The sequence below is a fragment of the Podarcis vaucheri genome (assembly GCF_965113315.1).
Source record: "Podarcis vaucheri genome assembly, chromosome: 7".
NCBI lineage: Eukaryota > Metazoa > Chordata > Lepidosauria > Squamata > Lacertidae > Podarcis > Podarcis vaucheri.
Genome location: NC_138765.1, coordinates 74910471 through 74934767, shown reverse-complemented (window position 1 = coordinate 74934767; position 24297 = coordinate 74910471). Strand labels below are relative to the sequence as shown.

Genomic DNA, 24297 nt, shown 5'->3' with positions numbered 1-24297 from the left:
GTATGCTGCCTCTGACAGTGGAGATAGAACAAAGACATTGTGTTTAGTAGCCATTGATGGCCTTCTCCATGTGTGGCTCCACGGCCGGGGCAGCTCATCCGAAGCTCTCTGGCTACTCCTGGACTACAACTCCCATCACCCCTGACAACTGGCCCTGCCGGCTGGGGCTGATGGCAGCTGGAGTCCCTCAATTTCTGGAGGGCCGCAGGCTAGTCACAGCCCTACCTGAACATTTTCTAACAGCTGCGTTTGCAAGAGAGTATGTTGCAGGCCAGTTCGCATGCAACACTAAGCCATGGTTTAAAATAAAACTATGGTTTGCCGCGCACGAGCACTTGGCTGGCAACTGTGCAGAACGGGGGAAGAAACAAGCCAGGGTCTGGCTCATTGTGATAATGCAAGCCTGCATTTGCAGTCCATCTCCTCCAAATCAATCACGAGCCGCAAGCCAATAACACATCGTGGTTTACTTTTCGTGGGTTGTTTACAGCAGGGATGGGGAACCTTTGCTCCTCCACCCCAGGCTCCCGCTCCCCAATGTTTTAGACAACAGCTCCCATCAGCCCCAGCCAGCATGGCCAAAGGTCAGGAATGATGGGAGTTGCAGTCCAAACAGATCTGAAAGGCCACGGGTTCCCCATCCCTGGTTTAGAGGGGAACAAACCACAAGCCCGGGTTTGAACATGGCAAGAGGCCAGGCTCCCAGGTTATTTCCTCCCCTGAATGGCCCAGTTAGGAGCAGCGGAGGGGCAAAGTGGTTGTGAGGGTTGCAAACCATAGTTTTATTTTAAACCCTTGCTTCACTTTGGGTATAAATCAAGCCAAAGCCACCATTGTGTTGTTCAAAATAGCCTCTAGGGGAGGGGGAGAAACTCACCCTTGTCCCACCCTGTCCATGGAGAATCTGCCCTGTGGGCCAGAGCCCCAGTTCAGTTCTCCCAGAGCAGAGATTTGCAATGTAGCGATTATCATTCCCCCGTGGTGAAAGTTTGCCAAGTTTCACATGCAGCTAAAATTTCACCACCACCACCATTCCATCAACCCACAGCACAGACCCCACTTCTTTGGGCTGCCTTGTGGGTTAAGAGCGTATGCTCAACAGAAACCTACAGTGCATCCCAGCTCCTCAAGTGTGTATGACGCACCTGTACGCAAAACATGTCTCGTTCACCATTTCAGAGCAGGGGCATGGATAAGAGTCATCTCGTGGTCAGAAGAGCAGAACCGAGTCCTTGTCTTTTCACTGCTGCATCCCTTCTGGAACATGTTTATCTTCCTTCTCTTATCTTCTCCCAGACATTGAGGGCAACTAGTACTGTACAGAACTATCTGGGAATGTTTTGCTTGTGTTATCCCACCACTACCCCATCTTCTTCTATTGATGCAGCAAAATCTCTTGTTTTTCAAAGCAAACCCTCTGTGTTATTTTAGTAGGAAGTTAATTCCCATCAAGTTCAGCTCACTCAAGAGATAAATCAGTGTAGAATTCCCTTAGATGCTCCAGTTTTTGAGAAATGACAGTGGTGGGGAAGGAATGTCAAGTAACTACTTCGAATTGTTAAAAACATGTTTAATCTAAATTGATTCTAGCAAATTATTACTACTCATAATAATAAATCATTAATAATAAATCTATGATGTTCTTTCAAACAGTCATATGTCAGTTTTCTGTTTGGATTAAGTCAGGCATTCTGCATTTGCCAAGTGAAAGTGAAACTCAAAATTTAGCATGCCAATTCTTGTTTCTCTTTCATTTATTGATGAGGAAGGATCACATTTCTAGTCATACAATCATAGAACTGTAGAGTTGGAAGGGGCCACGAGGGTCATCTAGTCCAACCCTCTGCAATGCAGGAATCTTTTTCCCAACATGGGGCTCAAACCCATGACCCTGATATTAAGAGTCTCATTCTCTAGCGAATGAACCTTAAGACTGTGAAGATGAACTCAAAGCCTGTGAAAATCTCAAAAAAACAACACAAGTGAATGCTAGACAGGAGCTCCAGTGGTGAGTTACTGCCATGACTAGTAAAGCTGGAATAAATTATATAATATCAGAAAACATGTTTTATAAGAAGGCATCAAAATGAATTAATTAAGGCTTTTAAGGGAGGCTGTAAACTAAGGGCCTTTTAAAAACAATTTTCACTCTGCAATTTTACTCTGCAAAGGGAGGCTGAATATTCCCTTCCACTGCAACTAAGGGCTGTCAATCTAGCACATGAAACCTGTCATATTAAGGTGTATAATAGATAATTAGTGATAACCTGATCTCCTAATCTTCCTAAACTCCTGCTTTTTAGGAGAGTGCGCCAACTCTTTTTCAGACCCTGATGTGGCACTTTGGAAAACAGCCCAAATTGCTCCTAACCTATTCGGAGGATGCCCGAATCAGCTTAGGGTTTCCAGCCAAATCCTGATTCCAGGGGGTGAATCATGCCTTCCCCCTAATTCACCCTTTTGGGGTAATTTTAAAAGAAGTTTTAAACCTACCCCCTTTTTGATGGAATTGGGTGAAATGTGCAGGCACAGTACATGCAAAGTTTATTTTCTTCCTTGTGGCTTTGTGAGAAATGCATCTTGCTATGTAAAAGGTATATATTGGGAGAGGTGCCTCTAGGAAAGTAGCCTGCAAAATTTCAGAAAGGTGGGTCCAAGGGCTAGGGAGTTACGATAGAGGAGAAAAAGAAGTGATCCAGTTAACTTTGGGACACTCCAAAGAAACTGCCTTAAGCTCAAACCTTCAACCTGCTTGAAGTAGCTCACTTGGGATCCATCTAAATATGACCTTGCCTTTTACCACTCTGCAAGAGTACAGTGGTACCTCGGGTTACAGACGCTTCAGGTTACAGACTCCACTAACCCAGAAATAGTACCTCGGGTTAAGAACTTTGCTTCAGGATGAGAACAGAAACTGGGTAGCGGCAGCAGGAGGCCCCATTAGCTAAAGTGGTACCTTAGGTTAAGAACAGTTTCAGGTTAAGAACGGACCTCCAGAACAAATTAAGTTCTTAACCCGAGGTACCACTGTATTAGCACCCACGGCACCCTCAGTTCAGAAGGAAGCTGATCAGTCAGATAACTGATCCATCCAGCTCTTCGGGTGCTGGCAAGCATACAGGGCCTGTCTACAAGACCAGCTTCAGCATGCCACTAGTGAAGTGTCAAGACTAGGACCTGAGAGTGTAGGGTTCAAAGCCCCACTTAGCCATGATGAAGCTCACTGGGCTGCACCCTGGGACCAGGCACCTTCTCTGCGCAACCTAACTCACAGGGTTGTTGTGAGGATAACAAGGAGAAAGGCATGTGTGCCACCTTGAGCTTCTCGGAGGAAAAAAGGTGGGATGTCCATGTTGTTACTTTGCTTTGCTGCGGAGAAGGAAATCTTTGTGGCGCCCCCGGCTTCTTCCTATATACTTAAAAAAACAACAACCCCATAATGCTTCTGGGTCCAAGATGATAACGCTTAACGCCAAGAGCCCTGCTAAAAGCAGAACAAAGATCTTCCAGCCCAACCCTGCCGGCAGTGTCCTGCCAGGCTTCCAAGCAGCCCACAACCAAAACATGAATGTGATTGGCTGCCAGTTGTGGTGTGGCCCTACAGGTATACCGCTGCTGAGCCTGGAGGCTCCGTTCCATTGGGCTACGCTTGGCCTAGTCATAGCTGTATAGTTAAAGCTATGGTTTTCCCAGTAGTGATGTATGGAAGTGAGAGGTGGACCATAAAGAAGGCTGATCGCCGAAGAATTGATGCTTTTGAATTATGGTGCTGGAGGAGACTCTTGAGAGTCCCATGGACTGCAAGAAGATCAAACCTATCCATTCTGAAGGAAATCGGCTCTGAGTGCTCACTGGAAGGACAGATCCTCAAGCTGAGGCTCCAATACTTTGGCCACCTCATGAGAAGAGAAGACTCCCTGGAAAAGACCCTGATGTTGGGAAAGATGGAGGGCACAAGGAGAAGGGGACGACAGAGGACGAGATGGTTGGACAGTGTTCTTGAAGCTACCAGCATGAGTTTGACCAAACTGCAGGAGGCAGTGAAAGATAGGAGTGCCTGGCATGCTCTGGTCCATGGGGTCACGTAGAGTTAGACACGACTAAACGACGACAACAACAAAGTCACAGCTGTGTCTTAACCCCCCTTTAAAGGGCACTAGGAACATGGCAGCATTGTCTGTGCCCCTCTCCCATCCCAAGCAAGGAAGGGACAGAGGCAGTCCTATGGCAGCGATGGGGAAGCTACAGTTCTCCAGATATCCCTGGGCTACCAACTCCCATCATCCCTGTTAGCCGTGCTGGATGGACATGATAGAAGTTGGAGTCCAACAACGTCCTCGTCCTGCCACAAGCAAGGCAGCCCCCTTTCACTGGGACAGCCATCAACTGTCTAGCTGCCACAAGAGTATTTCTTCTTCACACTAGGAACAAAATCCTCCTCTCATGGAAATCTTTCAACCCCAGCTGCCCACTACAAGAATCCAGTAAATGGGGAATAAAGCCCAGTGTTGCTTTTCTCCTCCTCCTCCCTTTCCTGTTGTGACTTTTAAGATTGTACGCCTAAGGACTGAGACTGTCTTATCACTGGCATTTGTAAGCAGCCCCCCCCCGGGGGGGGAGGTTGGCTTGGCTGAACAGCGAAGTAAACATTTAAAAAAAAGCTTTCAGTAAAATAAAATAGCAAGGGACCATTGCCGCATACACCTCACTTGCTTTGCATAATTAATTATAAGTTAATCAGGAAGGGTATTTTTGTTAAGTTATTCATGACCCCAAACTAGTGCATGATTGGGTAGACGTAGGAATGCATTTCACAGGGCATGCACTGAAGTAGTTGTTCCTGCTCCACGGAGAGCTAACCGGCAGTAAGGTGAACACTACTGTTAAGATTAACTGAGAAACGGCTGCCAAATATATTTTCCCCATCTTTGGGCCTGGCAGAAGCTGCCAAAGGCTTAAAATGGATTTCCTGCAGCGACATAGGAAGCTATTTGGCCACAAATAGGGGGCTGCATCCAACATTCTCTGTCCACTAATGCAAGACCCCTTTGCACTATGGATGGCAGTTTTAAAGCTGGCACAACAAAGGAATCCAACACAAGAAGCTGTGCTGGCAGAAGCTTGTTGTGCAATCCATAGTGCAACCGTCTAGGGCAGGCATGGCCAAACTTAGCCCTCCAGCTATTTGGGGACTACAACTCCCAGCATCCCTAGCTAATAGGACCGGTGGTCAGCGATGATGGGAATTGTAGTCCCAAAACAGCTGGAGGGGCAAGTTTGGCCATGCCTGGTCTAGATCAGTGTTTCCCAACCGGTGTTCCGCGGCACACTACTGTGCCGTGAGACATTGGCTGGTGTGCCGTGGGAGGGAGGCGGGCGAGTCGGGCGGTGAGAGGCGGCGGCGGCGAGGATCCGCGTCGAGCCGGGGGCGGCTCCGCAGTGGTGGTGCTGAGTGGCGGGGCAGCGCGTGCAAAAGGGAGGAGCGCGAGACAGCGGAGGAGGAGGAGGCCAGCATGTCCGGGCAGCAGCAGCAACAACAGCAGCAGCAACTCCCGGCGACGGCTCCTCAAGCCCCGCCGCTGCCCCCTCCTCCGCCCGCTATCGCCGCCACCACCACAACAGCCGCCGCCGCCTCAGTTGCCGCCGTCCCTCAGTCCCTCGCTCTGCTGCCTCCTCCCACCCCCAAAGCTTGGAGGTTCCCCGGCAAGGGGGAGGGAAAAAACTTTCACTTTCGTGCGTCCCTCCCGGCGTGACGCTGCGCGCTGACGTCACGGGGCTGTGCCGCGGTGGTGTGCCGCGAGAATTTTTTCCTTAAACAGGTGTGCCGTTGCCCAAAAAAGTTTGGGAAACACTGGTCTAGATATTTGCACTGTAGTCTAGAGGAATGTACTCATGTTTCCCACTGCACAACCGGTTATACCAGTGCAACGAGTATACCACTAAGTGACTTAAATAGAGTGCTACAGTGAATGTATTCCAGGGTTTCCACAAGTGTGGGGTTGCTAGGGCTTGCAGAGGAAGGGAAGGCACTCAGTTGGATGGCAAGGGTGGATACTACATTACTGGCAACTGAGGACTGGTTCGACCTGAAATATGAAACTCACTTCTAAATCTGTTTTTATTACTGTATACTTCTTCCTCCTCACTTTGCTCCCCCCTTTAAAGAAACAACTGAAAAGACAGTGGTGGCACCCCCAGTGCGATTCACGTTATTTCATGATGCCTTCACCAAGAAAATCTGTTCACTTTCATTTCTCCTTGCCAATGTTTTCCCATCTCCTCTCCCATCATCATCATCATCTACCCCACAGTTAGGATTGTCGTCTCCTTGGGGCAGGGATCTACTTTTGCTTCCCTCTCCTCAACTTACCAGTTGAAGACAGGAAGGCTGCAGAAGCATTTGTGGTCCAAGACCTCCTGATCTCTCTAGCTTTCCTCAAATCTTTTAAGACTCTCCTCACTCCTAACTTCTTTCCACCAAACGCAGATGCTGCAAAGCTTCCTCTTTGCAGGACAACTTGACGTTATAAGTCTAACACAGATTTTTCTCTCTCTCAAGGAATGCTGTTGGTTCGGGAGTTTGTGAAGGGAAGGTGGGGTTTGATGTTTCGGTTGGAGAGAGTACTAATTGTAATGCTATGCTTTAGGGACATAACATGTCTAAGCTCCCACCTTCATCGAGGTGCAGTAAACTATTGAGACCACTGGTGAAATCAAAAAGCTTCTTAAACAAGTGGCATTTCAGCTAGGTTTATTTGTAGGTTTAATCTGATGGATGCACAATTGTCAAGCCCAATTAGTTACCAGGAAGCAGAAGCCCAGTTGAAAAAACATCAGCATTTTACTTGGGCCAGCTGGCAACCCTATCAGGAAAATAGAAGAACTCCACAGGGATCGAAGAAGAGGCAGGCTGACATTTCCAAAGTTTTAAATGAAAATGAATCTTCAGCTAAATGCCACTACCCTGCAGTAAACTGTATTGCAAGAATGTAAGAGGAGCATGGCTGTTAGATCAGCCCAAAGGCCACCTAAAATACCACCCTGTTCTTACAATGGCCAACTGGATGCCTACATGTGAAGACCCATAGCAGGACCTGAGCAACTCTCCCCACAGCAACTCTCCCCACTTGTGATTCCAAGCAACCGGTATTCAGAAGCATACTGCCTCCGACGGTGGAAGTAGGACATAGCCATTGTAGATGGTAGCCACCGATAGTCTTCTCTGTGAATTTGTTTAATCCACATTTAATGCCATCCAAATTGGTCAAAGGGATGCGGGTAGGGCTGTGGGTTAAACCACAGAGACTAACTGATCAGAAGGTCGGAGGTTCAAATCCCTGTGACGGGGTGAGCTCCCGTTGCTCAGGCCCTGCTCCTGCCAACCTAGCAGTTCGAAAGCACCTCAAAATGCAAGTAAATAGGTACCGCTCCGTTGGGAAGGTAAACGGCTTTTCTGTGTGCTGCTCTGGTTCGCCAGAAGCGGCTTAGTCATGCTGGCCACATGACCCGGAAGCTGTACACTGGCTCCCTCGGCCAATAAAGCGAGATGAGCGCCGCAACCCCAGAGTCGGCCATGACTGGACCTAATGGTCAGGGGTCCCTTTACCTTTAAATTGGTCAATGCTGCATGTTGTGGGAATGGAATCCATAGTTCAACTATACACTCCATGAATAAGTACTTTCTTTTCGCCTTTCCTGAATCTTCCAACATTCCAGCCTTGCTGGATGATCCCAAGTTCTAGGACCGAGAGGGAGAACTGGGGTCTATCCAATGAAGCTGAAACATCATGTAACTCCAGGAAGGCAGAAGTAAGATTATGGGCCTTCAGGGCTGTTTTTTCTTTTCTGCAAATGATGGATCAGAACTTATGTATACTTACTCCACCTCATTCCCCTCTGTGCTCACCAAATATAATTCCATCTTACCCTGTACATGGATACCTACAGCTCAGGATAATGCCAAATATATCTACTGAAGATGACTGTGACCCACAAAAATATGTCAGGTGTGGGGAGCCTCTGGTCCTCAAAAAGTTGCTGAACTATAACTCCCATAACCCCTGGCCATCGGCCATACTTGCTAGGGCTGATGGGAGCTGTGGTTCAACATCTGGAGGGCCAGAGGTCCCCCATACCTGGCTTATGCCATAGTAAATTTGCAAGTCTTTTAAATGTGCTTTTACCAGTTTTGCTGCAGCAGACCAAGACAGCCGCCCACCTGGAATATGTTTGGAAGTGAGAAGGCAGACAGAATCACTTATAACTAGTCTACGTTAAGAGATCCCGAATAGCAATGGACTGAGGGAATTCAGGCCGGGGGAGAGAAAACGGGGGAAGCATACAAGACTGAAGCCAGCCCACCCAACCGAACTCAAAGTGTTTCCAGATGGACAAAGACAGTCCAACAATTAAATGCTGCATCACTTTCTGCAGTCACACATTATGGCCACAAAATAAAAGGGATGCAAACAACTGGCTTCATAATAAAAAAATTCCTTCCTGTAGCACCTTAAAGACCAACTAAGTTAGTTCTTGGTATAAGCTTTCGTGTGCATGCACACTTCTTCAGATACAGAAGAAGTATCTGAAGAAGTGTGCATGCACACGAAAACTTATACCAAGAACTAACTTAGTTGGTCTTTAAGGTGCTACAGGAAGGAATTTTTTTATTTTGACTATGGCAGACCAACACGGCTACCCATCTGTAACTGGCTTCATGTGTAAGGCAGATTTGTGGCAGAAAACAGGACGGTAACTGGGTGAAATTCTGAGGAAGCTGGCATGTATAAGTCCCATTGGACTGAATGGGGTGCTAGTCAGAACTAATTTTCCCTGGCATAAAACCAATTGTATTTACTTTATGTAAGTAATATTGGAAGACACAAGATCTACCCACCTTGGAAGAATGGCAGATGAAGGTGATGGACTATATGGAACTGGCAGAAATGACTGGCAGAATCCAAGACCAGGGAGAAGAGTCGGTGGAAGAAGATTGGAAAAAGTTTAAAGACTATTTACAGAAATATTGTAAAATTAATGAATGTTAGAATGATGTTGGATAGAAACTAAGTGGTTTATAGCTGTAATGCTACAAGGGAATATGAGAAAATGGGCTATTAATAGGTAAGAATTCAATGTCACAATATTTTAAGATTGAAGACTAGGATAAATAATGAGGGGAGGGATTTGCTGAACCAACAAATTGAACTGGAATACAGAAAAGGGAGGTGTGAGGAGGTCCGGGAAATAAGCAAATGAAAGATAATTATTGAACGATTGAATTGTTTTTAACTATTTTTATTTTGTATTTATCTTTTTTCTTTTTTTTTACTTTGTAATATTTTGAAAATCTTAATAAATATCTTTTTTAAAAAATACTTTATGTAAGTAAAAATAGATGGTGGCCAAGAATCACAAGCATGGTGCAGTAGATCAGCTCCATGTTTGCATGGGATAGAATTTGAACAGGCACATGTTACAGGGCATTCTATGTCACAGAGCAGGTGGAAAGCAGGGGAAGAGCCTTCTCGGTGATGGCCCCCTATTGTGGAATACTCTCCTCAGGCACCATCTCCAATGTGGCACTCCTTACAGGCAAAGACCATTTGATTCTTGACTCAGCTCCAGCAATTGTTTGCTCTTTATAATGCCTATTTAAGACTGCACTGCTGCTATTTTATTTTACCCTTTAATTTTGGTTTTATTAGTGTTTGCTGTTTCTAAAGTGCCACCTGAAAAAGTCCAAGAAACTGAAGAAAGATTTAGGTCCAGCCGCTGAGCATCTATTCCACCACACACTGTGAAAATGAGCGGCTGGTGTAAACATTTTCATGAGGTCTAGCAGGGAAGTATGTTGCAGATGCCACAATCTGAACTCTCCCAATAAAAATGATAAACAGGAGACTTGTAAGGGACCTAGCAAGCTGCCTTATACAGAGCCAGACCACTGGGTCCATCTAGTTAAGCACTGTCTGCAATGACTGGCAGCAGCTCCCCAGGGTTTCAGACAGGGGTCTCTCTCAGCACTAACTGGAGACGTCAGGGATTGAACCTGGGACCGCCTGCATGTAAAGCAGATGCTCTAACACTTGCAGACAGCACAGGGAAGCCTCCGAGACTTTTAAAGAATACATATAGGAAATGGAGGGATTTATAACTAAGGAGGAGCACAATAAAGAGGTCCAAAGCTGTAAGGATGGTATCAGGGAAGCTAAATGAGCAGTGACACTCAGAATGACAAAAAGAACTTCTCAGGCCATGTTTGGGGGAAAAGGACAAGGGAGGATAATGACAGTCGCTTAGGGATGGTGGAGTAGTGTTAAGAGTTGACAGAGAGAGGAGGAACCATTCAATTCATTTTTTTGGTCTTCTCCCAAAAAGGGAACAGAGTTTGACTGGGAAAAGCAGGACTAACGATGCAAGGAGGGATTTGCAACTCAGGATTGCTAAGGAGGTAGCTAGAGAACACCTAACTACTACTTTAAAGGAGTTCAGGTCTCCAGGGCCAGAGGGATCCTCTCCCAGGTTGCTGAAGGGGCTTGCAACAAGATTTCATTTCAGGGTACAACAGCTGTCTGGTGACTAGAAATGAATGTTGTCCCTATATATCTTCAGAAGGGGAGGAAAGGGGGGGGGTTAAATCTGGGAAGCTAGAGAAGAATCAACTCAACGTCAGTAACAGGCAAAATTCTAGAACAGATTAAACTGTCTGTACGTGAGCAACTAGAAAAGAATGGATTACCGGGAGCCAGGGAAAGCTTTATAAAAACTGAGTTGCGCCAAATTAACCTTATCTTTTTTTCCTTCCTTTTTTTTTGGATAGAGTTACTAAGGTTTATAGATAAGGCGAAGGCTAAGGACAGTAGTTTATCTTGATTTCAGTGAAGGATTTCACAAGGTCTTCCATGACATCCTTGATGATATACTAACAATACTACTGTTAGGTGGATCCCAATGAGTGATCATGAATAGTTCTGAATCAATCTGTCAAGAGTACCAACGGAACTCTAGGTTGTACCCAACATTACCCCTACTCAGAACAGACCCATTAAAATTAATGGATGTAGCTAACTTACTCCAGGATGGACCTCAATAGAGATTAAAATGTAAAAACCTGCATTTAGATATGAAGAATCTGTGGGACGTCTATCAGGTAAAAGAGCTCTGGAAGGGCAGTCATACATGTGAATAGGATCTAGGGGCATCTAAGGTCAAAAGTGAAAAACACAAGCCAGCAATGTGCAATCCAAAGCAACTTAATGCAATCTCAGATTGCAGAAGTGGTATCCATGTCACAATCAGTAACAGTCCAGACAGCATCTGTAGTACTACGGTATCCAGAAAAAGAAAAAAGCCAGAATGGTGAGGGGGCCTGGAAACTATGAAGGACAGTTGAGGAGAGCTGGGGTACTTAGCCTGGTGAAGTTGGAAAAAATATCTGAAGGGCTTTCACACTGAGGATGGGAGAGACTGGTTTCTCTGTTGCTCTGAGGAGTCAAATGCTTAGGTCTGCTGAAGTGACCCTGTTACAGGTGCCACATGAGATCCATTCCACACTTGGAAGAAATCCACCTTTCAGTGTGGCAGCACCCAAACTTCGGAATTCCTTGCCTATTGACATCAGACAGGCACCTTCCCAGTACTTTTTGGTTCCTGCTTAAAACATTCTTATTTAGACAAGCCTATCCAGACATGGAGAAGTTTTATGTGTGTTTATCACATTTTAGTGCCTGTTGGTTTTAGTCATATTTTGAATGCTTTTAAGTACAGTGGGACCTCAGTTTTCGAATGTCTCAGCTGACGAACATTTCGGTTAACGAATGCCGCAAACCCGGAAGTAAATGCTTTGGTTTTCAAACACACCTCGGAAGTTGAACATGCCACGCAGCTTCCGCTGAGTGCAAGATTCTGTCAGCTGTCGAGTTTTCGGTTTTCAAACGTTTCAGAACGGTCTTCCGGAATGGATTACGTTCAAAACCTGAGATACCACTGTACTTGCTTTCAACTGTTTTTAATTACTGAGAATGTTGATGCTTTACTTTATATTTTTGCAAACTGCTTAGATATTCTGGGAAGCATATCTTGGCTTAAAAGTTAGGAGAAATTTCTTAATGGGATGAGCGGTACAATGATAGGAACAGACCACCATGGAAAGGGGAGGGAGGCTCTCAACCAGAAGCATTTGAGCTGAGGATGGATGACGAACCTGCCAGAGATGCTATAGCTGCAGGGAGTTGGAAGAGAAGATCACTTAGGTCCCTTCTTGCTAGCAGGTGTTCTTCACTTCTCTCTCGACAGGAGCTGAAGCACAGAAGTTACCCCACATAAGAGGAAGCTACCTTTTCCAGGTCTGTGTAACTGTCCCATCTAGCCTTGCATTACCTAGTTTGGGTGTGGGGAGCCTTTGACCTTCCAGGTGTTGCTGAACTGCAAGGCTGCTTCAGCCCAAGCAGACATGGCCAGAGACCAGAGATGATGGGAGACTGTAGTCCAGCAACATCCGGAGGGTCAAAAGTTCCCCACACCTGGTCAAATTTGTCTGGCAATGGCTCTCCAGCATCTCTAGATCATGAAGGGCGTTTGCTCATCACCTGGCACCCAAACCTTTCAACAGGAGATGCATGCAGTCTACTATAGAGATGTGGGTTTCATGCCTGAACTGCCTGGGCTGATTGTGGAGAAGGGGAGAAACAGAGTTCATGGCAGAAGCGAGATTTGAAATAGGGTACTTCCCATACTCCCCCAACACCGGGAACCTCAGAATCCTGACCACCAGGTTTTGTGATGGTGCAGAACACAAAGGTCTGGCTTAAGTGCTTTGGAAGCAATGCAATTGGCCCAGCTCTTCCCCCACTTCCGTAACCAAAGGAGGTTGTGATGATCCATCACCACCATCACTTGTTAAGATTAGCATCTACCAGAGAGAAAGTATGCAGATTGGGGGGGGGGTGTTGTTGCTGAAGCCCATCCCCTTTTAAAGGAGGCCTGCCAGATCTCCTCTACTAGCCCTTTGAAAGAGAGCAACAATTACTTTACTGGGTTTTGAATTATAAGCTGCTGGGGGTATGAAGTGATATGGTCTTCTTTAATTTTACTCCTTTGTTTTGATTCTGCATTGCATTTTATCACTTTGTTAGTCATCTTCTGGCCCAAGGATTGCCCTCTAAGCAGGAGGATGAAAAAGCCTGAAACACTGATGCAGCCGAGATCACACAATGGATCAGGAAGTCCCTATGACTAATGTACGTGTGTGTGTGTGTGTGTGTGTGTGTGTGTGTGTGTGTGTGTCTAACATAGGAAGCTGCCTTATACTAAGTCCATCTAGCTCAATATTGCCTACATTGACTGTCAGCATCTCTCCAGGCAGGGGTCTCTCCCAGAGCTACCTAAAAATGGCTGGTATTGAATGTGGGACTTCTTGTATGCAAAGCAGATGCACTACCAGTGAGCTGTGGCCATTCCTCAATTCAAGAGGTCTCCTGCAGCGTCCCACCTCTCCCTCCTGCCATGTGCAATTTGGGAAAATCAGCCTCTTACAAAGGCAATGGTTAGAATTACAGGATAAAGTGAGTGAAATGCCTTGAACACTTGAACTCGCCATATAAACTGCAGTAGTATGGTGAAGTACAAAGTGCTACCCTTCCATCGTCATCAACAGCGCTCAAGGGGGCTTACACATAATTATTTTTGCACAGATACTGTCAGGGCACACTGAAGCCAACCAGAATGGGCCACACTGCTGGAAATGCACATTCAGTACATAACAAAGTAACTTTAACCCATTTAAACTAGCTTACTGCAGTGTGCACGCACATGAATATGTGTGAGAGACTTAAATATAAGTAATTTTAAAAGCATTATTTCCAACCCAAGTTGAAAACCGTTTTCCAAGAGCTAAAGTTATGGCCAATCATGTTATTTTAAGATTTTGGTGGCTGTGTCTGAGAAAGAGGGAGATAAAAAAAATTCCCTACAACAAACTTTTAAAAATAATTAATCAGCTAATCTTTCATGTTCTGAATTTTAAGGGGGGTGGGAATCTAGCCTAAAAGTTCCCCCAATTACAGAGATCCCATTCAGCCAAATGGTTTATGAAGCACTTCTAATATAGCTGAAAAACCAAATCCATGGGCATAACCTAATTCAACTGTCTTTTACGCACAGTGATGCTATACATCAAGTATTTTAAGCAAACGCTTCATGGCTGGGCAGTGTTAGAAAGGTTAGGGAGGGTGAAATCAATATTGCTTTTTAAAATCAGAAAGAGAACTGACTGCAAAATTTAAAATCAGCAGACTGATCAACTAAAGCTTTTGATTCACCTGTGCAGGACAGTTTAAAGTGATGGAGTTAAGTCTGCGATTCTTGTTTTTGTGGTGCTGATTTGGTTCTGGAGGAAATGACGAGCAACGAAGATACCTCACCTTCTTACCAAAGACTCATAAAGCTATGTTTTACTACATTTTAAGTTCTTACACACAGAAGCTCCTTCAGCCTCTCAAGAAGAAACATGTACTGGTGTTTTAGTAGCATGGAAGCTTCACTAAAAGCTGCTCAACTCCATGGAATGGTACACCCAGTGTGGTGCGTTGGCCAGAGTTGGCACAGCACCTAGGAGACTGTTCAGATCCCCACTCAGCCATGAAGCTCACTGGTTGACTTTTGAGCCAGTCACTGTCTCTCAGCATAACGTACCTCACATGGCTGTTGTGAGGATAACGGGAGGAGGAAGAGAAGTATGTATGCCACCTTCAGCTCCTCGGAGGACGGGTGGGATCCAAAGGCAATAATAAAAATAAATGCTTAATAGGTTAAGTGCTACCTGCTATGCTCTTGTCACATGACCATCTGCTGCAATGAGAAATGGGCTTTGTGTGTATCAGTGCTAATGGGCTGCAGAACTGAATCCCTCAGCAATAGCTTTCGCTAAAGGTGTTCTGTCTGGGTTGCTAACTCCATAAGCTGCTCTGGCAGGATTTGGGTGAGCCTTGCTCACCCACAGCCCTTTCCAGCAGGGATGGGAACTTTTGGCCCCACAGCCGGCTCTTTATCCCTGACTACTGCCCATGCTGGCTGAGTCAAGTTGGAAGTCCAACAACATTTGGAGGGCCATTGGTTTCCCCAACCCCACCTTGAAGCTTTGTCAACAACTGCCTTTTACCATTTCCTCCTATCCATCCAAATATGCTTCAAATTGTTCGTGTTCAAACAGGCTGCGCCATCTTCCAGTGTAGGAACTGTCCTATACAGTGGTACCTCAGGTTACATACGCTTCAGGTTACAGACTCCGCTAAGCCAGAAATAGTACCTCGGGTTAAGAACTTTGAGGATGAGAACAGAAATCGTGCTCTGGTGGCGTGGCGGCAGCAGGAGGCCCCATTAGCTAAAGTGGTGCTTCAGGTTAAGAACAGTTTCAGGTTAAGAATGGACCTCCGGAACAAATTAAGTACTTAACCTGAGGTATCACTGTATTGAAATCAGATTGCTGGTCTATGTAGCCCAGCACTTGGGAATCCTCTGTACAGGGAATTGCTCTCTGTGGGGTCTTTCCCATATCTCCAGCTCAAGATCCTTTCACTAGAAAGATACCAAAGATCAAATCTGGTACCTTCTGCAGTAAAGCATGTGGTCTACCACTGAGCTATGGCCACTCTTCATCCTGCCAAGTACATATGGAGCTGCCTACATTTCCACACCTTCTCAAAAGAGGAACAGGGAGCAGCCCTGCATGTATGACTGTGCGTCGTGCATCTCAGCCAAAACAACGACTATCTTCAATTTCCTTTAAACACCAAATGGGGTTCATTCCCCACCCCTGCCCGTTTTCCCTATAAAGGGTAGAAAAAAGTTGTTGTTTTTTAAACATACATGTTGCCATTCTAAGCAGCTGTTTCTTTTTCTTTTTTTACCTTGGTTTCCTGATGTAAGTCGCTGTAGCGCTTTTTTCTGCCTGGTTGGGATGGCTGCTTCCTTGACTGACCAGATGGACTGGAGGGGTGGGTGGGAGGTGGGTGGGGAAGATGGGTAGCAGAAGCCTTTCCACAAACGTCCACCGTGTACCCTAGTTTCCATGCTCTGCTAGGGCAGGGAGACCCCCTTTTGGTGCCAAGACACGGACCTGTTTCCACACACCATGGAGGTGCAGACACAAAACGTTTGCCCATTTATACACAGAGGAGCTGCTCTTTTCAGACACGGAAGGGTGGAAGGAGAAGCCCTCACCTACCTGAAAATGAGCAGAACTTGGGGAAGCAGGAGTTGCTGGAACTCCAACTCCCATCATCCTTTGGCTACTGGCTGATGGGAGTTAAAGTCCAGTAATGGCTGGAGGGCCACAGGTTCCCCGTTCCTGAGCTACAGCTTCTGGAGGACGGTTCCCATCCACACTTCTTTTGAGATACTCCACACAACTTGCCCATCTTAAGGTGGGCTCTCCCATCTAAAAAGCAGAGCTCCTCAGTAGCCATTCTTCTCTGCCCAAGTATCCTGCAGCAACTATTTTATTAGAACAATTCATCTCATTTCCCCCACCCCACCAGGCCAAACATAGATCTGCCCCCAAAATGACAGCGGGTGGGAGTGGGGGGTAGAGAACTGGTAATTTATAGTGAGTGGAAGATTGCTCTTGCCTTCTCAACTGCAATCCAAAGGAGGACTGCCTTCTGAACAAGAGGTCAGAGCCCCTAAAAACTTTTTGGTGCCTTTCATAGACCCTTAGGGTCCCAAATGCAACTGACTGCTCCACTTCCCCCACCCCACCCCATCGCAAGGAGTGCTTGGTGGCCACAGTTCTGCCTCTCAATGCAGCGCTGAACTAAGAAAAAAGCAACTCCAGGAGCGTGGACAGGGGGCCAATTGTATTTCTTTTTTAATTGTTATGTTCTCAGTACAACAAATCATTTTAACAAGAAAGGCAACCATCACATAGATCCTCAAAATGTCTACGGTCTTCCCCATTTTCTAATAGAATCGCTAGTGCCCCACTGAGATGGTCACCACCTCAGGAAAAAAGTATATTTAAAACAAAAACCAGCCCAACCATATGAGGTATGTTATGGGACCAGTCCTTTTTCGTAGTGCTTCTCGGGTGCTAATTCTCACTGAGGTCTTGACTGTGTCTGGACAGTATTAACGGAGGCTTGTTGACACGAGGTTTGAATGATGGAGTGGTCCCCCTCCCCAAATCCCTGCACACAGAATGCCAAGAAGGGGCACTAATCTCACCTTCTCCAAAACCAGCTACATTTCCATGTACAGGGCAGGAATGGGGAAACTGTGGCTCTCCCGATGTTGGTTGGATCACAACTCCTATCACTCTTTTGTGATGCCATAAAGTTTCCCATCCCTGGCTAATTTGGGACAATTTAATTTGGGGGGCAGATCACCAACATGGGGAATGATAGTAGTAAGATTGTGTGTGATGTGGAGAAAAAACAAGGATACAGAAATATTCGTCTCTTCTGTCACAGCACTAGCACTCAGGTCACCCACTGAAACTGAGTAGCAGCAGAAGTAAGACAGGTAGAAGAAAAAGCACATCTTTCAAGCAATGCATAATTTACTTGGGGGTGTGACAACTGGCAGTGACTCAGGTGGCCAAGAGCAAATTCATGGAGGATTTGTCTGCCATTAGCCATGATGGTTAAAGAGAGACACTCAACTGTTCAGAACCAGTATTACCTCTAGTGGGACATGCCCAGCTTGTGATCTGGAGCCATCTAGGCACCATGGCAGACAAAGCGTGGTGCTTGATGGACCCGTGGTCCATTAAAGGGATTATATTCCATCAATGGATTCTGCATCCCCCACCTCCCAGCTTACAGTAGAAGGGCCCAGACACAGTTCTGCAACCTCAGTGAGAACTATACCTACATGAGAAGCTCAAGGGCTACAGGCTCCCAGTTCAATCCCCACCACAGTCCTTCCAAGTTTCCTCAAGCCCTGGCACATACAGCATTACTGGTGATGGGGAAATCCTTTTATAAAACGAGACACCCCCTAAATGAAAAGCTCCAGGTGTGGTGTATGCGGCCCCCAAAGAGAAACGTGGCGATGCAGGTTTAAGGAAAGCCTGAAACAAAATGAAAACCATAACTACTGGGAGCTGTAGGCTCTCAGGTTTAATGGTCTCCCACCAGTTAACACACGCACACAGAGCTGATAACTCTGCCCAAAAACATGTGGATTAATGGGCCCCCCTGATGTCTCCCTCAAGTCTTCTGACAATCACTTTAACGATCTAAAGCAAGACTAGGAGACGAAATGAGGACCTGTTACTGCTAGACTGTTCTCTGTACTGACCTTGTGGGTATTTGGTTATCAATATCCTCTCAACTCAGCAGCCTGGGACCAGCTTTATGCTAGTTTTTAAGCATCTACTTCTGGATGTCATCTTCTTTTAACCTATTTGAGCCTTCTGAGAGTGTAAACAGTGCTGTCCCTCCTGGCCAATCCCTTTCATTACTTCCTATTCAAGCTCCAGAGAAAAAGGAAGCAGCAGGAACTACTGGCCCCAGGTTTCAAGCGAGGCAGACTTTCCTGGCTGTCCTCAGCTGCTAAGGCACCTGGAAAGGTTACTTTTAAATACCACTTCTCAAAAGATGTGAGTTTCATATATGGTATTAGAAAGGTTCCAGGGCTGCTACAGCCTAAAGCTTTGGCTGGTAATGAACTCATTAAAGCCCCTTTATTTCCAAAGTGTGTGCAGTTTTCCTGTTTTTGTTTTTAAAATTCGGCCAGGTAATATCTGAGGTGAAGGGGGAACCCCATTAGACCAAACACACCTTTGAAAGCGTGTCATTCTTGTTACAAATGCCATTAGTTAATCCTAGGAAAGGAGCAGGCATGTTTTTGCTTAAGCAGGGTTAATTCCCCGCCCCCCCCCCAAGGTTGACAAAAACACCACCCCAGTAAATCCAGGATACCAATGGATCCTGAACACTTTGAGATGCACCAGAAAGAACATCTAAGTCTATATGCTAGAGTTGAATATGGATGAGTGTACTGAAGAGTTGCAGGACCTGCATTTTAGCTGCTCTGAAAGGGGTGGCGACACCTAATCACACACCTCCGTCTTGGTCAAGGTACAGGCTGGTCTACTTTTATAGTTCTTACCTGCTTCCTTGCCTGAACTGTCGTCCACAGCCAGTTCATTGCAAAGAACAAATCTTTGCCAGGCCATGTGGGAAAGGTGCCAGACCCTCACACTGTTTCTAAGGAGGCATTCACACCACTCGTTGTACTGCTCCAATCAATTCACAGTAGGGTTCACACATCCAATGGGAGGTATATTTTAAACCTGTTAGTGCAGGAAAGATGCTACACTAGCTCTGATCATCCTGGGGGAACCCACATTGAACTGAATTATTCTAGGACAAAATGCTTCTACTTTAGTTCTCTCTGAAGGACAATGTCCAAAGTGCTTTTTCCAGTACAACTGGGGGGGGGGGGAGAGAAGATGCTTAGCATCTGAGCAGTTCTAGATATATATTGTGAAGAAGATTTTTTAGTTGTGGTCTCTGGCAGTCAGTGGCTGAGCTACCCCTGATGTCACAGAGAGGTGGGAAAGGCAGAAGGGTCAACAGGAGCCTGGGGGTCAGGGCTGGCCAAAGGGGGCAGGGGGATTTGGGGAGATGGGAATGGTTTTGAGGGAAAGTCTGGGAGAGGACAGAAAACTAAGAGGGAGAATGGCCAGAAAGGAAAGCAGCTGTGTACGGTCAGGAATTGGGATATCAAGCCAAAACCTTCAGCTGTCAGGTTCCTAGTGAATTTCATGACTATAGAGCTATTGCCGTTTGAGTAGCCAGTTATGGGGGGCAACCCAACATAGTCATCCAGCGCACAGAAGTGCAAATCACATCCCAAGAAAGTGTCAAATCTCCTCTACCGCATGCACCACTACTTAATGGACCGGGGGTTGGAGGGTAAAGAGAGCATTTAAAGGGATGTGGTAAGAGCCCTTCAATCATGTGAAGCACCTGCCTAGAACTGGAAAAATACCAAGACCTTGCCACAGTCAAGTAGCAGCATATTCCTTATGCAAACGTGCGAAGAACAGCTTTCGGAAAGGTGAACAGCAGGGTTTTGAAAGGGGCATTCCACAGGGATACAGTTCTTTGTCTTTCCTAAGCAGGTCATTGTACATCTGATCGTATGTCGTTTTGAAATCATAAACGTTTGGCTTGTCCGGCGCTGGTCCTGGAAGTTTCACGTGAGTCCCCGTCCCAAAGGATCGAACAATGAAGCCACGCTTACTGAAAGACAAAAAGAGGAAAAAAGAGGGAAGCTTAATTATTCTGGATGGATTCATGTTTACATGCCAAAACAATACATAGTAAATAGCATCTACACAACCCTCTGGAATCCAACAGGTGCCTAGTATCTTGATGTTTAGGACGCTACTGAAGATATATTTGTTAAATAAGCCTTTCCCTGAATCACTTATGGAATATTAACTGCACAAATTTAAGAATTAGTTTTATTGTTTAAGTGTCTGCATCTTTTGTGCTTTACCTCATTTTATCTTATTATGCACTGATTCAATAGCTTCTGGCTATGACGCAATTTATAAATCTGAAAGATAAATAAGAGAAACTCTGGAAAATACTGAGGTTACTGCACCACTGGAAGGCTTAATTCACAGGTTCATTCTACATTTGAAGTGCTCCAGCCCACTTTTAATGGCCCCAGGGCGGGTTACAAAATTGTCACCATTGAAAATCAAGTATAATTTTACATTGATAACATAAAATAAAACCACAACCCACCAATGACAGAAAGAAAACAGCAGGACAGGGCAATAACCAAAGGCCTGGGCACAGAGGTGCACTTACTGCAAAGAAAGCATACAGAGATGCAAGACGCACATCAGAAAGGAAGTCATTCCACAATCTGAGAGCCCGCCTCAGAGAAGACCCTCTCAAGCATCACCACTTCTTGATCCCTTACGGCAGAATAAGCAATCTAGAAGTCTGTGCTGGTTATTCAGGTTCTGAATATGACAGCTTCTGATTTTGCTACTTATTCCCAACATAATCAGCTATTTTTAACTTTGTTGCTCTCATAAGAGCAACCAAGACAAGAATTTCACTCAATGAGAGAGAAAATGGCACAAGTAGAGATCTTGTGTAACTTTTCTATGGCTTCACATACTTTTTAAAAAAAATACTCTTAATCACAGCTCTTTCAGAAGACTGGCCGATTTTAAAGCACTCCTCAATTAAGCCATTAAGCAGAAAGCAATTCTGACCCTCAAAGACAAGTCTTCCTCAAGGGCCTGGATTTGCCATTTCAGAAAGAACATGTGACGTTTCAAAAGAGAACCCAGCAATCTCCGAAATAAAGTCAGCTGTGCAGTGAATGCCGAGCACTATTTTTAGTTACTTTTCTCCTTCTACATGAGCAAACTGGATTGCAGAAGTACCAGCACAGAACATTTCCCTATTGCAGATCATGCCGGGGGGGGGCACTTTAAACAAGAGACCCACTTCTTTAAATGAACAGAAGGCTGTTTTTTTCCCCACCAGGGAACAAAACAAAAGAATTTCTCTCCCTAAAAATATTTCTGCCATTCGGAAGCTAGCAGCTTGTTAACTTGGTTGGGAAGCTGATGTAGAGCCACGTAAGGGAATGAGAGGGAAAGAATTATGGTTGATGCAGGGTGTGGATGCTCCTAGTATTAATGTATCTTCATCCTGAACCACAATGTTCTTTCATGCACACGTATCAACAAATCCATTTCTCATGAGCAAGTCCTCACTGCCTTCTAGTGACCACGACACCTCAGCACCACAGATCTCTCCTTTTGCATTCTACACAGCTAACTACTTTGAGAGGCGTTTTTGTCTCTTACTCCCACAGGTCTCATTTCAACTGTATTTTGAAGCATAATCCTCTTTGAAGCAGCCTGGGAGGATCACCCCCCCCCCATTTCTTGCTTACCCCATATCCTACAAAAATAAGGCAAGAATCAAGCCCCCTTTGTATGCCAAGAAGAAGGGGAACTAGAAGCAGTCAAAAATAATGGCTGACTAGAAACACTTCTGGACTGCTATGTGACATAGAACTCCATGTGCATTGCTGCCTAGATAGTTGTTGTCAGCAAAAGGGGTGGGTGTCAGAAGATAGTAAAGTAAACCAGAGCAGCCTACTTTATTATCTAGCTGCTACTTGGTTAGGAAGTCAAGTGTTCCGCTTGGTTTACCAGCCAGTCATTATTTAGCGTTACCACCAATTCCTTCCCCCACATTCTGCAGTATGCAGATAGGGAAAGAGGCACAGGGCTATATCCAAATTTCACTCAGAGCAGACCCACTGGACTTCCTGTGTTAGCCATGCCTATTCATTTTAATGGGTCTACTCCGAGTAGGACTAACAGAGGGTACAAGCCAGGGTCTTCTCTTATCCTGCACTGGGAATTAGACCTCTAGATAGGAATCTGTGGAATGGTGGGTGTTCTGTTCACCAGTAGGCCAGGACCAACCCTGGCAAGCCACTAGGCGGGTCCTTGGCCTTAGATCATGAATATATTTCTGATTCAGTGATATTCTCAGTGTTGGGAAAATCTAAATGACAACCAGAAAGCGAGCTTTCCCACAATCCGAAAACCAGATCATGGGTTCCCAGAATTTCTAAGGTGCTTATTATAAGTCACAACAAGATGGTGGTTACAGGCCAAGCAACTTTAGGCAAAAAATTAGGAAAGGGCACTAGACTTACTGTATCTGGTTTGTCTCCATAGCCTTGCCATTCCAGAATCTCTGCTTTGGCCTCCCAACCTTGCTACATTAATTTCAAACCTGCATTTAAGCATCTCTGTAATTTTTTAATGGGGGGAGCGGGAATGCCACAAGACCAGCTGCTTGCTCACAAGTAGTTCAACCAGTAATCAGCAAGGGGGCATAAGGGCCAAGCTGAAATGAGGCTCCCAGCTCCTCCTCTTGATCTATAAGCCTCAGGGGGAATTAGGGAAAGGAGGAAGCGGAGAGTCCTGAAGAAGGTGGAGGCTTAATCTTGAGGGAGGATAAAGTAGGTTAGGCTATCTCTCTTCCCGCACTCAATGAGACATAGAGAAAGGAAGGACCAGCTGCTCTAAGTCAGGGGTGGGGAATCTCAGGCCAGGGGGCAGAATGTGGCCCTCAAGGCCTCTGGTCCAAGGAACTCTCCCTAGACCACACACCCTCATTGGCCCTGCTTCACCCCCTCCTGTTTTTGCCAGGCAGGGATTTGTCCTTGAACTCCAATAATGCCTCCTGCTTGTCTGGATGGAGGCTACAGAAGGGTATTGTGTAAAAATCAGCCTACTGTGTACAAAGGTTGTATTTGCTTCTGTTGCCCCACCCCCTTTGACTTGAGGTCCTGCTCACCCATGGCAGGTGACCCCTTGAAAAGCTGTGCAGCAGGGAACATGGCCCTCTGGCTGAATAAAGATTCTTCACCACCCACTATAACCTCCGAAGGGTCTGAGACTCTTTGACTGTGACACTTAGGTTTTATTAAATGCTTTAAAAACACAAAGCAAAGCTATAAACAGGAAGCTGAAGAACGCTGGACCACAAGCCTGAACCAGAATTATGACGTCTGTGTTTTGTGCTCAGTTATTAGTGCACAACAGGAGCTCTCAACTTCTTCCACTCACAATACTATAGCCTGGAGTCGGTTTTCAGCACATCACCTGGCATTAGCTGTTATGAATTTTCTCCCCATTGCTGCAAGGCAGGCAACTCTTTTGACATGCCACTTCCTCTCAACAGAAACTGGCTTTCAACAAAGAGATTATTTGAAGTTAGCTTAAGTCAGTTGCCCCACACTGGAGCGCTGTTATGAAACATGCACCAGGGTTCAAACTTCCTCCCTGCTAAGCAACTCACAAACCGTTTTGGACCAATCACCAAGTGCTTTTCCTACTGCTTCGATCATCAAGTGGAAATATTTAACCACTCAAGACCAGCAGCACTGCAAGGAAATTCGTTCTGCCCTTATTTTGTGGGGAACGTGTTTCTAGACGCTTTCTCACCAAGGGGAACCGGAACCACTTTTGTTCTTTCATGTGTACTTAAAATTTGTTTAGCCCTTATGATTGCAGGGATAATTTCTGAAAACATCCCAAGCGTAAACCAGTGAATCATTAAACGAACGACTTAGAACATGAGTAACTACTGTTGGTAAAGGTTTTTTTATTATCATCGCCACCTGTGTCACTTCTAGGAAATTATTAGCCTCACTCGAAGCTGGAAAATAAGTGGTTTGGAATTGTGTTAATGCCACTCGGTGGGAGAGCCACAATGCAGAGGTTGCATA

The 24297-nt window shown here is 45.6% G+C and overlaps 1 protein-coding gene across 1 annotated transcript in view; it reads right to left on the bottom strand.

Moving 5' to 3' along the window:
* Window positions 1-24297, bottom strand: part of SSU72 (SSU72 homolog, RNA polymerase II CTD phosphatase) — a 50843-nt gene that overhangs the window by 9671 nt on the left and 16875 nt on the right. Inside the window, exon 2 of the mRNA XM_082230657.1 lies at window positions 20109-20252. Coding sequence (XP_082086783.1) covers window positions 20109-20252 — 144 coding nt within the window. The remainder of the gene's footprint in view (window positions 1-20108; window positions 20253-24297) is intronic.